Source organism: Lycorma delicatula, chromosome 4 (assembly GCF_047948215.1).
Source record: "Lycorma delicatula isolate Av1 chromosome 4, ASM4794821v1, whole genome shotgun sequence".
NCBI classification, from domain to species: Eukaryota; Metazoa; Arthropoda; class Insecta; order Hemiptera; family Fulgoridae; genus Lycorma; species Lycorma delicatula.
Window position 1 is genome coordinate 190599103 of NC_134458.1, and position 17848 is coordinate 190616950.

Here is a 17848-nt window from a genome sequence, read left to right on the forward strand (position 1 = left end):
AAATTGTTACCAGGATTTTTATACATGGAAATTGTAAAGGAGTAACGTAAAAAAAATAATAAATGTGTGAGCACAGATGATAAGAGGGTTGATTTGGGGTATTGAAAAGCAATGAAAAATGGTATTACTACGATTTCCGGCGAAACTGGACGTCGAAAAAAATTTTTTGTTACTTAAGAAGATACAAAAAAAGTATACTTTCGCAAAATTTCGTCAAAATTAAATTAATTATGCGGAAATGAAATGTAAAAAACGTATTTTTCTCGGAAATTGTGAGATTATACAGAATGATTCAAAGAATCGAGAAATTTTAAAAATTAAATAACGTTAATGAAATTTTTTTTTTAGAAAATGGATTTTATTTCATGTAATTATACAAATGTTGCCATTTTAGGATACAACATACATTTTAGTTTATTTTTTAAAGATGACATCTTCTAGGTGACCTCCACTTCTACGTAAACACTCACGAAGTCTCTTCATTAAATTGTTCATGGTTTGACGTAACAAATGGAATTTCCGCAATCGCTTTTCAGATCTTTGCCTTCAGTTCTTCCTTTGTAGCAGGTCTGCTTTTAAGGTGACCCCACAAAAAGTAATCGCAAGCTGAGAGATCAGGCGATCTGGTAGGCCATCTAATGTCACCATTTCGTGAAATGACACGTTGCCCAAACAATCGACGTACAGCTGCCATCGATATTCGTGCAGTACGTGACGTTGCTCCGTCTTGTGGAAACCAGGCTGTGTTAAGAATCGGTGGAAATCTCTTTTATTGTTCCACAACAAAGGTTTCAAACATGGCTACGTAATGTGCCGACGTCACTGTAATCGCAAGACCGTTGTTATCCTCAAAAAAAATAAGGGCCTATAACACCGTAAGATGACATAGCACAACACACGGTCACTTTCTGGCTGTGCAACGGACGCCGGTGTAGCTGCGTAGGATTTTCTTGTACCCGGTATCTGAAATTTTGCACGTTAACAAATCCACTGAAGTGGAAATGCGCTTCGTCTGACATCCACAGTTCATGAACAAATTCTTCGTTATCGTTTATCTTCTGAAGCATTACATTACAGAATTTTGCTCGCACAACTGCATCGTACAATTTCAGTTTCTAGACGATCTGCGACTTGTACGGATGGAATTGCAAGTCTTTCACTAACATTCTTCGAACACTTGAACTATGCGATTGTAAAGATGCTGAGAGACGACGGATTGACCGATGTGGACTTCGTGTGACAGCATCTTGTAAAGCTAGAATATTCTGTGGTGTACGGACGGTTCGCTCACGGCCTGCAGGTTTCTTTTTCATTGCCGAACCGGTTTCCTCAAAATTATATATTCGTGTTTTAATTGCACGTGCTGATGGAACACGGTCGTGCCGTCCCAAATTAAAATGACGGCGAAATTCTCTACGCGCTCCTTCCACACTGTTGTTTTTGTAAAACGCTTTGATAGCAAATGCACGTTGCGCACCACTCCAAGGATCCATGACAACTAAATGGCAGGTTAGGTTAGAGAGGCTGGCGCCACTTATCAAGTTGTATCAATCGCCCACGGCTACCAACATAACTTTCAAAATTTTCCGTTTCTTTGAATCAACTGTATTACAAAGTGACCTGTACAAAAGTTGTAGATTTTTGTATGATCTAACACTTTTGGATTGGACATTTTTTTTCAAACCCCCTTAACCAACCAAATCACCCACTCCACTCATGAATTTATATTTTTAACGATTATTATAAAACCCTTCATTATCTTTTCCACTTATAAAAGTCCAAGTAACAATTTTTTTTTCTCTAAGTGTACTTTGGTTGAAGTATTAATTACTATGTAACCAATGAAAATAAGTACCACTTATGATATATCGTTGAAAAGATCTCAATCAGGGTTGTGGGTCGCTTCTGATGCACATTTTACACACACACGCACGCTTATACACACACACAGAGAGAGAGAAGAGAGAGTGAGAGAGCGTGAGCGAACGCACGCGCGCGCACACACACACACACAGACAGACACACACACACACACACACACACACACACAGAGAGAGAGAGAGAGAGAGAGAGAGAGAGAGAGAGAGAGAGAGAGAGAGAGAGAGAGAGAGAGAGAGAGACGTACGCACGCGCACACACACACACAACTGAAGTCGGATTCGAACCGATGTGTCTTACCCTAGTAAGACCCAATTATTTTATTTGGCTATAACTCTGGAACCAATGGGTTATTTTTAGACACTTTTCGTTCTGCCGATTGCAATGAAAAGGAGAGGTGCACAACTAGATCCTATGACTAATCATTTTTCAGTTATAAACGATACATGCGTACAAACATCATACCGAAACTAGTCAAAATGAATTCCGGGATGGTGAAAATTTATATTTCAGTTGAAATCGGAAAACCAAAATTTTTTGCGATTGCAATACTTCCTTTACTTCGTAAAGTGTTTTTTTTTTATAGTAAAATTAATTAATTAAATTATTTTTTATTTTTGTCTTCAGTCATTTGACTGGTTTGATGCAGGTCTCCAAGATTTCCTATCTAGTGCTAGTCGTTTCATTTCAGTATACCCTCTACATCCTACATCCCCAACAATTTGTTTTACATACTCCAAACGTGGCCTGCCTACACAATTTTTCCCTTCTACCTGTCCTTCCAATATTAAAGCGACTATTCCAGGATGCCTTAGTATGTGGCCTATAAGTCTGTCTCTTCTTTTAACTATATTTTTCCAAATGCTTCTTTCTTCATCTAATTTGCCTTCATTTATCACTTTATCCACCCTTCTGATTTTTAACATTCTCCTATAGCACCGCATTTCAAAAGCTTCTAATCTTTTCTTCTCAGATACTCTGATCGTCCAAGTTTCACTTCCATATAAAGCGACACTCCAAACATATACTTTCAAAAATCTTTTCCTGACATTTAAATTAATTTTTGATGTATACAAATTATATTTCTTACTGAAGGCTCGTTTCGCTTGTGCTATTCGGCATTTAATATCGCTCCTGCTTCGTCCATCTTTAGTAATTCTACTTCCCAAATAACAAAATTCTTCTACCTCCATAATCTTTTCTTCTCCTATTTTCACATTCAGTGGTCCATCTTTGTTATTTCTACTACGTTTCATTACTTTTGTTTTGTTCTTGTTTATTTTCATGCGTAGGACTTCATCTATGCCGTTCATTGTTTCTTCTAAATCCTTTTTACTCTCGGCTAGAATTAATATATCATCAGCAAATCGTAGCATATTTATCTTTTCACCTTGTACTGTTACTCCGAATCAAAATTGTTCTTTAACATCATTAACTGCTAGTTCCATGTAAAGATTAAAAAGTAACGGAGATAGGGAACATCCTTGTCGGACTCCCTTTCTTATGTTCTTCAATTATTACTGTTCCTGTTTGGTTCCTGTACATGTTAGCAATTGTTCTTCTATCTCTGTATTTGAACCCAATTTTGTTAAAATGCTGAACATTTTATTCCAGTCTACGTTATCGAATGCCTTTTCTAGGTCTATAAACGCCAAGTATGATGGTTTGTTTTTCTTTAATCTTCCTTTTACTATTAATCTGAGGCCTAAAATTGCTTCCCTTGTCCCTATACTTTTCCTGAAACCAAATTGGTCTTCTCCTAACACTTCTTCCACTCTCCTCTTAATTCTTCTGTACTGAATTCTAGTTAAGATTTTTGATGCATGACTAGTTAAACTAATTGTTCTGTATTCTTCACATTTATCTGCCCCTGCTTTCTTTCGTATCATGACTATAACACTTTTTTTGAAGTCTGACGGAAATTCCCCTTTTTCATAAATATTACACACCAGTTTGTATAATCTATCAATCGCTTCCTCACCTGCACTGCGCAGTAATTCTACAGCTATTCCGTCTATTCACTAATTTTATAATTAGTGAAGGTATTAAATTCCTGATTGTTTTCCTAATTTTAAAACTCTATTACAAAGACGCTTACAAAGTATTAACGTTATTCGTCTATCCGAACTTGAGATATAAATTTTTATATAAAAATAACAAAATGGCGGACAGGAAGAGAACGAAGGAGAAATTGCCTTTTTTCGTAAGGATATTTTGTGTTCAGTTTTTTTACAAGTAGAATCGGAAAAAGTATAGGTAGCCCACCATTTTAGAAACACCCAGTATGATGTATATGCATATTATACATATATATATATATATATATATATATATATTCATAAATAAATTTGCAAATAAATATTCATCATCTGCTATCATTTATCATTCAAAATAAGTACCAGAATTATTTATCAGAATTAATTAAGACGTGTTGAATAATACAACTTACCTCATTAAATTTTCTTTTATTCAATCATAAGTAAATATTAATTTAAAAAAAAATATATACAATTATTAGTACATTCAATGCCAAGTCATTAACACTTGTTAAATAATTTTTAAACAACAAAATGAAACAACACAGGTGATATTCATCAACCTGGCATGAAAATCTTATCAAGTTTCAAGGTAAATGTACATCAAAATAAGCACAAAAAACAATAATATTTTTGAAACATTCATTATTTTTCTTACTCTGTTATATAAGTTATAATACAACGGTTATTTTTTTTCAATTTTAGACCTCAGATTAATAGTAGAAGGAAGATTAAAGAAAAACAAACAGACATACTTGGCGTTTATAGACCTAGAAAAGGCATTCGATAACGTAGACTGGAATAAAATGTTCACCATTTTAAAAAAATTGGGTTCAAATACAGAGATAGAAGAACAATTGCTAACATGTACAGGAACAGTAATAATTGAAGAACATAAGAAAGGGAGTCTGACAAGGGTGTTCCCTATCTCCGTTACTTTTTAATCTTTACATGGAACTAGCAGTTAATGATGTTAAAGAACAATTTAGATTCGGAGTAACAGTACAAGGTGAAAAGATAAAGATGCTACGATTTGCTGATGATATATTAATTCTAGCCGAGAGTAAAAAGGATTTAGAAGAAACAATGAACGGCATAGATGAAGTCCTACGCAAGAACTATCGCATGAAAATAAACAAGAACAAAACAAAAGTAATGAAATGTAGTAGAAATAACAAAGATGGACCGCTGAATGTGAAAATAGGAGGAGAAAAGATTATGGAGGTAGAAGAATTTTGTTATTTGGGAAGTAGAATTACTAAAGATGGACGAAGCAGGAGCGATCTAAAATGCCGAATAGCACAAGCGAAACGAACCTTCAGTCAGAAATACAATTAGTTTACATCAAAAATTAATTTAAATGTCATGAAAAGATTTTTGAAAGTATATGTTTGGAGCGTCGCTTCATATAGAAGCGAAACTTGGACGATCGGAGTATCTGAGAAGTAAAGATTAGAAGCTTTTGAAATGTGGTGCTATAGGAGAATATTAAAAATCAGATGGGTGAATAAAGTGACAAATGAAGAGATGTTGCGGCAAAACGATGAAGAAAGAAATATTTGTAAAATCTTGTTAAAAGAAGAAACAGACTTATAGGCCACATATTAAGACATCCTGGAATAGTCGCTTTAATATTGAAGGGACAGACAGAAGGAAAAAATTGTGTAAGCAGTAAGTAAAACAAACTGTTATGGATGTAGTATGTAGGGGATATACCAAAATGAAACGACTGGCACTAGATAGGGAATCTTGGAGAGCTGCATCAAACCAGTCAAATGATTGAAGACAAAAAAAAAGAAAAGAATCAGAAGTGTCCAAAAAAGCTCAAAATTAAATTTGGACTTTTTCTTAACTGAAGTAATAAGTCCTCATTGAGAACTTTTCAATGATATATCATAAGTGGTACTTATTTTCTTTGGTTCCAGAGATAAAGACAAATAAAATTTTAAAAGCATTGCTGAGTCTGCTAGTATAAGTTCTTGATATTTTATTATTTTTTACCTAGTCATTACATTTTCATTTCAATATGAGATTAAGGTTCTTCTAATACCAACGGGAAAAAAATTTATACTTGACTTCACTACTCATAAATAATGAAGTCTCTCACTCTCTCTCTCTGTGTGTGTGTACATGTGTGTCTGTGTGTATATATGTGTCTGTCTCTCTATCTCTATGTGTGTGTTTCTCTCTCCCTCTCTCTCTCTGTGAGTATGCGCGAGCATCTCCCTCTCTCTCTTTTTCTGTGTGTGTCTCCACCCCCTCTCTCTCAGCAAGTGTGTGTGCATGTATGTATATGTCTCTCTGTATGTGCAAGTGTCTGCATCTTTATCACATCGCACACATGTGAATGTGTCTGTCTCTCCCATCCTTGCTCACTCTCTCTCTCTCTCTTGTGTGTGTGTGTGTATCTGTCTATGTGTGTGTGTGTCTGTTTCTCTCCCTACCTCCCTCCTTCCATCACTCGATCTCTCTCTCTCTCTCTGTGAGTGTTTGTGCATGTGTGTATCTGTATCTGTTTGCACATGTGTGGATGTGTCTGTCTCTCTCCCCCCCTCCCTCTCCCTCTCTCTTGTGAGTGTGTGTTTGTCTCTCTCTCCCTCCATCCCATCCACCATCAGTCTCTCTCTCTCTTTCTCTCTGTATGTGTGTGTCTATCTCTCAGTGTGTGTATCTCTATCACTCTCTCTCTTTCTCTTGTGAGTATGTGTGTGTGTCCGTCTCTCTCTTTCTCTCTCTGTGTGTATATATATGTGTGTGTGTATGTGTCTATCTCTCAGTGTGTCTCTCTCTCCCTCTCTCTGTAAGTGTTTCTGAGCATGTGTATATCTGTATTTGTTTGCACACATGTGAATGTCTCTGTCTCTCCCGCCCTTGCTCCCTCTCTCTCACTCCCTACCTCCTGCCCTACATCAAACCATCAATCTCTTTCTCTGTGAGTATTTGTGGGTGTGTGTGTATCTGTATCTGTTTGCACACATGTGGATGTGTGTCTGTCTCTCTTCCCCCCCTTTCTCTCTCTCTCTCTTGTGTATGTGTGTGTGTCTGTCTCTCTCTCCCTCCATCCCATCCTACATCACTCTCACTCTCTCTTTCTCTCTGGGGGTGTGTGTGTGTGTTTGTTAAAAAAAGCAAAAATATATCTTTCCTATTTTGTTCTCATTTTACAAAACAAACAGTTACTGTGTGGTTTTTACTTACCCTTAATATCGGATCTTTATGCAAAGCTTCTGGATACCAAACATTGCGACTTTCTTCGCTTCCAAAGAAACCAGAACAAAAGTATTTGGCACTCTTCTCCGTGCGTTCAGTGGCAGTGTAACGAAACTGGAAAACATCTCCATTCATTCATATTCCTTTATAGAATAAAATAATACAAAATTCATTAACACTAACTAAACATACGCGCATTACACTGAAAAGTCCAATAGAATAAATAATGTTGTTAACCTTCTGTCGGGCATTTGATGTGACAGGCACAGCGCGACCAATTTGTTACCTAGGCAGCACTGGCTGCCTAGCCTATCTGGCTTAGTTTGAACTTCACTCACGTTTGGTTCAGAGAACCTCATTGCGCCAAAAATCGTCACATTTTTGAAATACTTGTGTAAAAATCATTTATTACCTTCACAAGTATAAATAATGTACAAGGAAAATCTCTAAAATAAAAACCGCTGGGAATTTGTCTCCTTAAAGTTGGCGAACATGTGTTGTTCATGGCCACGCAAGTAATGTACACAATGCATTGTTTTATGCAAGTTGTCGCGTTGTAGTATCTTTCTGAAAAGACTGCCCCGTTGGGGAGCTAGTCAAAGAATTTAATAAACTAATTGAATGTCGACTGACCAAAACAGGGTAAAAAAAGTTTGTCCTCATCGTAGGAAAAAAATTCTTTTCCACCTAATAGAAACAAACCGATATTCTCAACACGCTGGTCCATGTTGAGGTTTTGAAAACGTTGACAAATCATGAATGCAAGAAATGCAAAGACTCTTTGTCTGTTTATCTCTATCAAATACGTTGTGCGATCAGGGCTTTCTTTACTGGAGAAGGTACCCTCTCTGAAAATATCTGACTAGATATTAACACTGTGAATGTTTTTAACTGTTTTCTAAATTTATAATTTTACGATTTTCTAATTTTACGTTATTTATGGTATTTGGTAGAAGGTTTTAATAAATCTCATTTGAATTTGTTCGACTAGTGTTACGTCAAACACATGGATTTTTTTTTCCTTCTTTTGACACCCCAAATAATGACGTTCATATCATTTGGCAATTGAATGTGTCCCCATTAAGCAAACTGCGCCCAAACCTAGCAGTCAACACATTACTCCCGACAGAAGGTTAATATGAACAAAGTCCATCAAAATTAGCTTTATTAGTGCGGTTTTAAATAAATTGTTTTTTTCTTTTCCATATCAATAAGCAGTGAACCATGCACAATGATACTTAACATGGTAATTTACAAGGTTATTATAATAACCTAATTTCACACATTTCAATTTCCAGAATTTTACTGCTCAAGAAATGTTGAGGTGTCACAGAACCATGAGATAATAGCCAGAACAGTTTATAGTCTTACCTTATTAATAGATTTCATAAGAAAGCTACCTATTGTAATCGGTACCATGATTAGACTACCAGAAAATTTCGACGTATCTACGCGTTTCACATTCACTGGACACCATCGTCAGTTCAAAAGTTTATATATTTCACTTTTTTGTAAACAAGATAACTGCCGTAATTTTGCGCCAATCACTTTCAAATTGACACATAAAATATAATGACCCAAAATATTGGTCTAGTTCATTAATGTGCAAAATCAGACCACGGGGGTGGAAATGGGGGCTTTTTCGAAAAAAAATATTTGCTATAACTTTCTTATTAAGTAAAATATCGAATTCGTTTTAAAGTTCCTACTATTCTTTGGATAAGGACCTAAAACTTACGAAAGTAAAGTTTTTTGATATCACCAACCATTGGCGCAGGGGGTGGCAAAAATGGGGATTAGAAAACAAAAAAAAAAATCATACCTCCCTTAATAGACACAATATCAAATCGGTTTAAAATGGTCATTAGTCCTCTAAACATTACCTAAAATACAATTTTTGATATGACCAACCCTTATGACAAGGGATGACCAAAGTGTCGCTGGAATTGTAAGATGGGGCTTGTTATATGAGGTGCGACAATAAAGTTATGAGACTGTGTGGAAAAAAATGTTGCTTACCGTTTTAGTCATGTTTAGTATTGTCTCCTTCAAAGTAGTTCCCCTCTGATTGCACACACTAATTCCAGCTCTTCTGCCATTGATGGTAACATTTCTGGAACTCATCTTCTGTAATATCCTCCAAGACCCTCGTCACAGATTTTTGGACATCTTGTGTTGTTTCAAAATTGTGTCCCTTGACCGCCATTTTGACTCTTGGAAATAGAAAAAAGTCGCTCGGTGCAATATCTGGTGAATAAGGTGACTGTGGTAGTACTGAAATTTGTTTTGAGGTTAAAAATCGCTGTACTGACAGAGCAGTATGGGATGGCGCATTATCGTGATGCAGAATCCAATTATCAGCAATGTTGGCACAGACACGAAGAAATCGTTTACGAAGTCTTTCTAAAATTTCTTTTTAGAAATATTGGTTCAAGGAGGCACCCACTCTTTATGAACAATTCCATTGGAATCGAAGAAGCACACAAGCATGCATTTCACTTTTGACATTGACATGCAAGCTTTTTTTGGTCTGGGTGATCCCTTTGAGCACCGTTGCGAACTTTGGCGTTTTGTCTCTGGATCGTATTGAAAAAACCAACCTTCATCACCGGTGATATCACGGCTCAAAAAATCTGGATTGATTTCCGTTTGCTCTAACAGATCGGCTGCCACATTTTTCCGTGTTTTTCGCTGTTGTTGTGTGAGATTTTTGGGGACCATTTTTACACAAATCTTTCTCATACAAAGATCTTCAGTTAATATTAGATGAACCGTTTCTCGATCAATGTTGAGTTCTTCTGGAATCATTTTCACGGATAATCTTCGATCAGATCGTACGATTTCACGCACCCTGATCAAGTTGACATCTGTCCGTGAGGTCGATGGTCGTCCACTGCGGTCTTCATCTTCAACATTCGTTCTGCCTTCACTAAAAATTTTATTTTAATTTTACCGAAAAACTTGAGCTCTTGACATAACCTCTCCGAAAACCTTCTGAAGCTTACTGTAGTAAGCTTCGTCGCGTTTTCACCCGATTTAACGTAAAAATAAATGGCATTCTGTTGCGCAATATTTTGCGGTTTCATTTCTGTGACGAGAGACACAAACACGTGTTCACTTATTACAGCACAACTCACGACTGAGCAGTTGCATGAATGTGCCGCTTGGACCAGAAGTAGCTTATAGACCAAGGTCAAAGATGGTGTGACTACACAAGCTGCAGGGTAGCCACATCTTGCAAAGAAAAATCAGTCTCATTACTTTATTGTCGCACCTTGTATGTGCTTAACATGTGAAACTTTTTTTCACATGCAATCATTGACCAAAATATTGCTGGAATTGTAAGAAAATGGGGCTTGTCATATGCTAAACATGCAACCATTGTCATATTGAGTAATTTTAAAGTGTTTCTTAAGGTGGAAATCTTTTTTATCCCCTACTTAACACCGGTGAAATCTATCTCCACCTTCCAGCATGCTGAAAGGGATTTTTTCTTTCCATTTAGCCTTCCAGAACCACCGCAAAGTATTACTTAAGAGGATGATACGAGGTGTGATCAAAAAATACGGCGAATGAATTTTTATAGCGGCTACTGCCGACGCTACATCCATATGCTGTAATTTGTTCAATAGCGTGATCAACTGAGACAGGCAGGGACAAGTTGTAACACGTTCGAGCTTGCCAGTCAGCTGACAGAGCTGCTAGAGTGAGGTTGTGTTTATCGTGTCTGTCGCGCAACATGGATTTTGAACAACGCAAAACATTAAGTTTTGTTTTAAGTTCCAAAAGAGTGCCAAAGAAGCTCACAAAATGTTACAATCGGTGTACGGCGATAATGCGGTAACTTTGAAGACTGTGTACAAGTGGTACGACCGATTTAAAAACGGAAATGAGTCTGTTGAAGACGAACAGCGTGCGGGACTTCCAGTAACCTCAAAAACAGTTGAAAATGTGCAAAAAGTGGAAACAATTGTTCGTTCAAACAGGCGAATGACTATAAAGCTATCGGAAGACCTTAATTAACATCTCGTATGGATCCGTTCAAAGCATTTTAACTAATGAATTGCAAATGAGACGAGTGAGTGCAAAATTTGTTTCAAGACTTTTGAGTGATGAACTGAATGAAAATCGTGTGTCAATTAGCACGGAGTTGAAGGGTCGTCTTATTGCAGATGCGGACTTCATGGCCAAAATTGTAACTGGAGATGAAATTTGGGTCTATGGCTATGACCCTGAGACCAAAATGCAGAGTTCCCAATGGAAAACCGGTTCATCTCCTCGCCCTAAAACGGCACGTCAGTCAAAATCCAACATCAAGGTCACGCTCGTTTTTTTTGATAGTGAGGGCATAGTGTGATCGGAGTTCATTCCAAGGGGAACAACTGTAAACTCTGAATTTTATAAGAGTGTACTGCAATGTTTGCGAAACGACGTACGATCAAAGCGACCAGAAAAATGGACCAATGGCTTCCTTCTTCATCATGACAACGCGCCGTGTCACACCTCGCTTCTCATTCGCGAGTTTTTGGCCGAAAAAAGTGTTCCTGTTTGTCCACATCGGCCATACTCACCGGATTTAGCACCATGCAACTTTTGGCTCTTCCCAAAAATTAAAACTGTGCTTAAAGGAAAACGTTTTGACACCATTGCTGACATTGAGAGGGCCACGACCGAGCAGCTGAAAGCGCTTCCGAAAGACGCCTTCCAGAAATGCCTCAAGTGATGGAGTCAATGTTGGGATAAGTGCATTGCTAGCCAAGGACAGTACTTTGAAGGAGATTAAATAGAATTCTATGTAACCTTATTACTTTTTTTTAATAAAAAATTATTCACCGTATTTTTGGATCATACCTCGTATGTACGAATGATGTCATCTTGTCAGGTTAACCATTTTTGAGATGTGTAGGTTTAATTGAAAACCAATCACCAAAAAACATAACGGTATCCACGATGTAGTATTCAAATCCGTATAAACCTTTACTAGGATTTAAACCTTAGAACTCTTGACTTTAAAATCAGCTGATTTTTGATGACAAGTTTACTAGTAGACCAACCCGGTAGAGGTTTACCTAGAAACCTTTATCTATCTTATAATTAACTACTGCAATTGATGAAAACATTAAGGTGGTACCGAGTAACAACGCTTTTGTTGCTGTTACAAGAAGGACAGATCGCTTAGGTGGTATCAGATAAAAAAAACACCACCTTTTAACAGTGTTTTACCACAAAATTTTAAGATTCGTTTTCCCTGAACGTTTCTGACCAATTTAGTAAAACTTTCCACTCTCATGGTTTTTTTTTTTTTTTTTTTTTGAGGAGGGTTTTTGAGGGAAAAACCGATTTGGCATTATCATCGCCGGATAAAATTTTATAAAAAAAATAAATAAATAACTAAAAAAGACGAAAACTACCTTAGAAACTAAATGATTAAACAAAATCATCTTACAACTAATATCACAGCTAAAATTTCTTTTTAAAAAACACTTAATAATATTACAGCCATAAAACTAAAAGTAAACGTAAAACTAAAAACATAAAATTTAACAATAAAATCAAAAAACAGAAAATTTAAGGTAAAGTCGATAGATGGGTGAAATATATTGAAGAGTTATACGGAGGAAATGAATTAGAAAATGGTGTTATAGAGGAAGAAGAGGAAGTTGAGGAGGATGAAATGGGAGAAACAATACTGAGATCTGAATTTAAGAGTTAATGCTCTCTTAAATTCTGATCTCAATTTAAGAGGGCAATAAAAGATTTAAATGGCAGAAAGGCTCCTGGAATAGACGGAATACCTGTAGAATTACTGCGCAGTGCAGGTGAGGAAGCGATTGATAGATTATACAAACTGGTGTGTAATATTTATGAAAAAGGGGAATTTCCGTCAGACTTCAAAAAAAGTGTTATAGTCATGATACGAAAGAAAGCAGGGGCAGATAAATGTGAAGAATACAGAACAATTAGTTTAACTAGTCATGCTTAAAAAATCTTAAGTAGAATTCTATACAGAAGAATTGAGAGGAGGGTGGAGGAAGTGTTAGGAGAAGACAGATTTGGTTTCAAGAAAAGTATAGGGACAAGAAAAGCAATTTTAGGCCTCAGATTAATAGTAGAAGGAAGATTAAAGAAAAACAAACCAACATACTTGGCGTTTATAGACCTAAAAAAGGCATTCGATAACATAGACTGGAATAAAATGTTCAGCATTTTAAAAAAATTAGGGTTCAAATACAGAGATAGAAGAACAATTGCTAACATGCACAGGAACCAAACAGCAACAGTAACAATTGAAGAACACAAGAAAGAAGCCGTAATAAGAAGGGGAGTCCGACAAGGATGTTCCCTATCTCCGTTAGTTTTTAATCTTTACATGGATCTAGCAGTTAATGATGTTAAAGAACAATTTAGATTCGGAGTAACAGTAAAAGGTGAAAATATAAAGATGCTACGATTTGCTGATGATATAGTAATTCTAGCCGAGAGTAAAAGAGATTTAGGAAGAACAATGAAAGGCATAGATGAAGTCCTACGCAAGAACTATCTATCGCATGAAAATAAACAAGAACAAAACAAAAGTAATGAAATGTAGTAGAAATAACAAAGATGGATCGCTGAATGTGAAAACAGGAGGAGAAAAGATTATGGAGGTAGAAGAATTTTGTTATTTGGGAAGTAGAATTACTAAAGATGGACGAAGCAGGAGCGATATAAAATGCCGAATAGCACAAGCTAAACGAGCCTTCAGTAAGAAATATAAGTTGTTTACATCAAAAATTAATTTAAATGTCAGGAAAAGATTTTTGAAAGTATATGTTTGGAGCGTCACTTTATATGGAAGTGAAACTTGGACGATCAGAGTATCTGAGAAGAAAAGATTAGAAGCTTTTGAAATGCGATGCTATAGGAGAATGTTAAAGAATGTTAATGAAGGAAGAAGCATTTGGAAAAAATATAGTTAAAAGAAGAGACAGACTTATAGGCCACATACTAAGGCATCCTGGAATAGTCACTTTAATATTGGAAGGAAAAAATTGTGTAGGCAGGCCACGTTTGGAATATGTAAAACAAATTGTTAGGGATGTAGGATGTAGAGGGTATACTGAAATGAAACGACTAGCACTAGATAGGGAATCTTGGAGAGCTGCATCAAACCAGTCAAACGACTGAAGACAAAAAAAAAAATTTTTTTTAAATAAAAAAAAAATTAAAGAAGTCCAAAACGGGTATAAATGATCCAACTAAGAAATTAACATAATCTAACCCTAGATTAAAAACTAAACAATTAAAAAACTAAAACTTACAGATAAAAATCTTAAAAATAAATAAAAAACAACCATATACAGAGTGTTTCTAAAATGGTGTGCTATACTCATTAGGATTCTACTTATAAAATAAACAAAAAAATATCCTTAGGAAAAATGGAGAATTCTCCTTCTTTCTCCTCCAGTCCACCATTTTGTTATATTTATACGAGTGATTTTTTAGTCCCGTTACCCAATTTTAAATGTAATTTAAGAAAGAGAAATTTAGGTGGAATAAAAAAAAGTATTTGTTACTTACAAAAGAGATTTAATAAAAACCTATTGCTTACATAATTGTTAAAGAATATGCTCAAAATGCCCACCCCCTTGCACAGATGCAGACTCTTTTCAGCATATTAGCAGAAACCTTTTAAAATGTTGCATTGGAAATATGATTAAGTCTGTAATATTGACTTAAGTTCATCAATAGTGCGAGGATTGTTTTTGAAGGCTTTGTACATAATATAGCCCCACAAAAAGTAGTCAGGAGATGTGAGGTCTGGGGATGTTGGAGGCCATACGCCCTTGCTTATTATTCGATCATCAAAGAACTCTTGCTGAAAATCCATGGTTTCTTGAGACGTGTGGCATGTAGTGCCGTCTTGCTGAAACCGGTAATACCGTTCTTGAGGTTCCAGGAGGAACACAAATTGGCACACAACATTCCTGTATACTTCACCATTTATTGTCTGTTCGAAGAATACGGGTCTGACTATACGATGACGACATATCGCACACCACACACCAGTTTTTTTCAGGATGCAAAGATTTGTCTTTTAAAGCGTTAGGATTTTCAACTGCCCAAATTCGACAGTTTTGACTGTTCATATAACCATCAAGATGGATCTAAGCTTCATCACTAAAGAACACTATGTTGAAAAATTTGATTCCGTTGTTGTTTACAAGAGACCTAAACCGACGGAAATATTGCACGCCGTCTTGCTGAAACCAGCAGTACCGTTCTTAAGGTTCCAGGAGGAACACAAATTGGCGCACAATATTCCTGTATACTTCACCATTTATTGTCTGTTCGAAGAATACGGGTCTGACTATACGATGACGAGATATCGCACACCACACACCACAGTTTTTTTCAGGATGCAAAGATTTGTCTTGTAAAGCGTTAGGATTTTCAACCGCCCAAATTCGACAGTTTTGACTGTACACATAACCATCGAGATGGATCCAAGCTTCATCAATAAAGAACACTGTGTTTAAAAATTTGATTCCGGTATCGTTTACAAGAGACCTAAACCAACGCAATATTGCAATCGCTTGTTTAAATCTGGAGGCTGAGGCTCTTGGACTAATCGTATGCGATACGGATACAATTTCAATTTTTTAGCGGCTTTCTGAACATTCGAATATGACAAACCGACTTGTGCGGAAAGTTTTTGTAAAGTTTTCCGTACTGAATTGTGCGATCTTGTTTTCACATTCGCTAAAACGTCATTTGTCAAGTGAGTCGGTTGACCGCTACCGTTTTCTGTAGCAAACACTACGCATCTCTTGAAATCAGTTTGGTAGCCTAGAAATTGACATTTTTTCTGGGAGAGGAACAAATTTAATTTTAAATGATTCTTTTATACTCGCGTACGATTTCGTAGCAAAATATTGTTCAAGAATGAAAACTCATTATTCTATGGTAAAAGACATTCTGTTCGTAACTCGACCGGAAATGGCACAAAAGTTTACACAGCTCAAGGAGAATCAACTCACACTGACGTATCTATACCGGTTGAGTAGCGCGCTACCAACTTCGTGTCATAAAAAAAAATTTCCCTTTCTTAGAAAAAAATTACCAGACATTAACAATTGGGTAACAGGACTAAAAATTCACCCTGTCGTTTTATTACAAAAAGGAAAAATATGGTATGAAGTGAATCATATATCTATCAACAAAAAAAATTGGCTGTGAAAATCAATTTGTTTCTTCTAAGGCAATAAATTTTAATAATAAACCCAAATAATAATTCATAAAAAAAAAAATAAAAGAATAATCTAACAAAAGGAAGTGATATCCAAAAAAAATACAATAAAATTGTAAACCTTACGGTAAGAGACTCACAGATATCATTTCTTCCACTCGAAAAACAAAAATTTCTGTAGTACAAATAAAACTGTTATTAACAAAATGATGCTGATATAAAAAAAAGGTAAGACACTACATTTCTATTAGCAAAATGTTATTAATTTCGAGTTTTGTTTAAAAAAAAAATATGTTAAATAAACCACTTACAAGCCCGATTTCATTTATTAAGCATAGAATAATCGTAAGAATTTTTTTTTTTTGTCTTCAGTCATTTGACTGGTTTGATGCAGCTCTCCAAGATTCCCTATCTAGTGCTAGTCGTTTCATTTCAGTATACCCTCTACATCCTACATCCCTAACAATTTGTTTTACATATTCCAAACGTTGTCTGCCTACACAATTTATTCCTTCTACCTGTCCTTCCAATATTAAAGCGACTATTCCAGGATGTGGCCTATAAGTCTGTCTCTTCTTTTAACTATATTTTTCCAAATGCTTCTTTCTTTTTTCATATATTTGCCGCAATACATCTTCATTTGTCACTTTATCCACCCATCTGATTTTTAACATTCTCCTATAGCACCGCATTTCAAAAGCTTCTAATCTTTTCTTCTCAGATACTCTGATCGTCGAAGTTTCACTTCCATATAAAGCGACACTCCAAACATATACTTTCAAAAATCTTTTCCTGACATTTAAATTAATTTTTGATGTAAACAAATTATATTTCTTTCTGAAGGCTCGTTTAGCTTGTGCTATTCGGCATTTTATATCGCTCCTGCTTCGTCCATCTTTAGTAATTCTACTTCCCAAATAACAAAATTCTTCTACCTCCGTAATCTTTTCTCCTCCTATTTTCACATTCAGTGGTCCATCTTTGTTATTTCTAATACACTTCATTACTTTTGTTTTGTTCTTGTTTATTTTCATGTGATAGTTCTTGAGTAGGACTTCATCTATGCCGTTCATTGTTTCTTCTAAATCCTTTTTACTCCCGGCTAATTAACATACATTACAAAATTCATAATTCACCTCTAACCTCATCTGTTGTGCTTAAATTTAATTAAAATAGTAAAAAAGCTTACCTTATATGTTGTATTTGAATATTTATCAGATAAAAGGTCTGGAAATCTCAATCGTGTTCTTTTCCCCAATAATAACATTTCATTCGCACCTTCTGTAGTTAAGTACTGTGGGCCATGTACATTCAACACCCATTTTTCAAATGATTCTTTCACCTCAGGGCACAAAGTCGCTGAAATAAATATAAATTGTGATAAACAAGACTTTATTACTAATATTAAATTACAAACATCACATCGACCAACCACTGTAAAAATGACAGTAAATAATCATTCACAAAACAAATTCCTTTAAAGGTTAAATCAAAG

At 35.7% G+C, this 17848-nt stretch overlaps 1 protein-coding gene across 2 annotated transcripts in view; it reads right to left on the reverse strand.

Moving 5' to 3' along the window:
* The window catches only part of LOC142324165 (multiple inositol polyphosphate phosphatase 1-like), an 87946-nt gene that overhangs the window by 57797 nt on the left and 12301 nt on the right, over positions 1–17848 (reverse strand). Inside the window, exons 3-4 of one of the 2 annotated variants that reach the window (XM_075364892.1) lie at positions 17543–17712; positions 7113–7238 (exon numbers count right to left, since the gene is read on the reverse strand). In XM_075364892.1, coding sequence (XP_075221007.1) covers positions 7113–7238; positions 17543–17712 — 296 coding nt within the window. The remainder of the gene's footprint in view (positions 1–7112; positions 7239–17542; positions 17713–17848) is intronic. The other variant, XM_075364893.1, reaches the window with a different exon arrangement.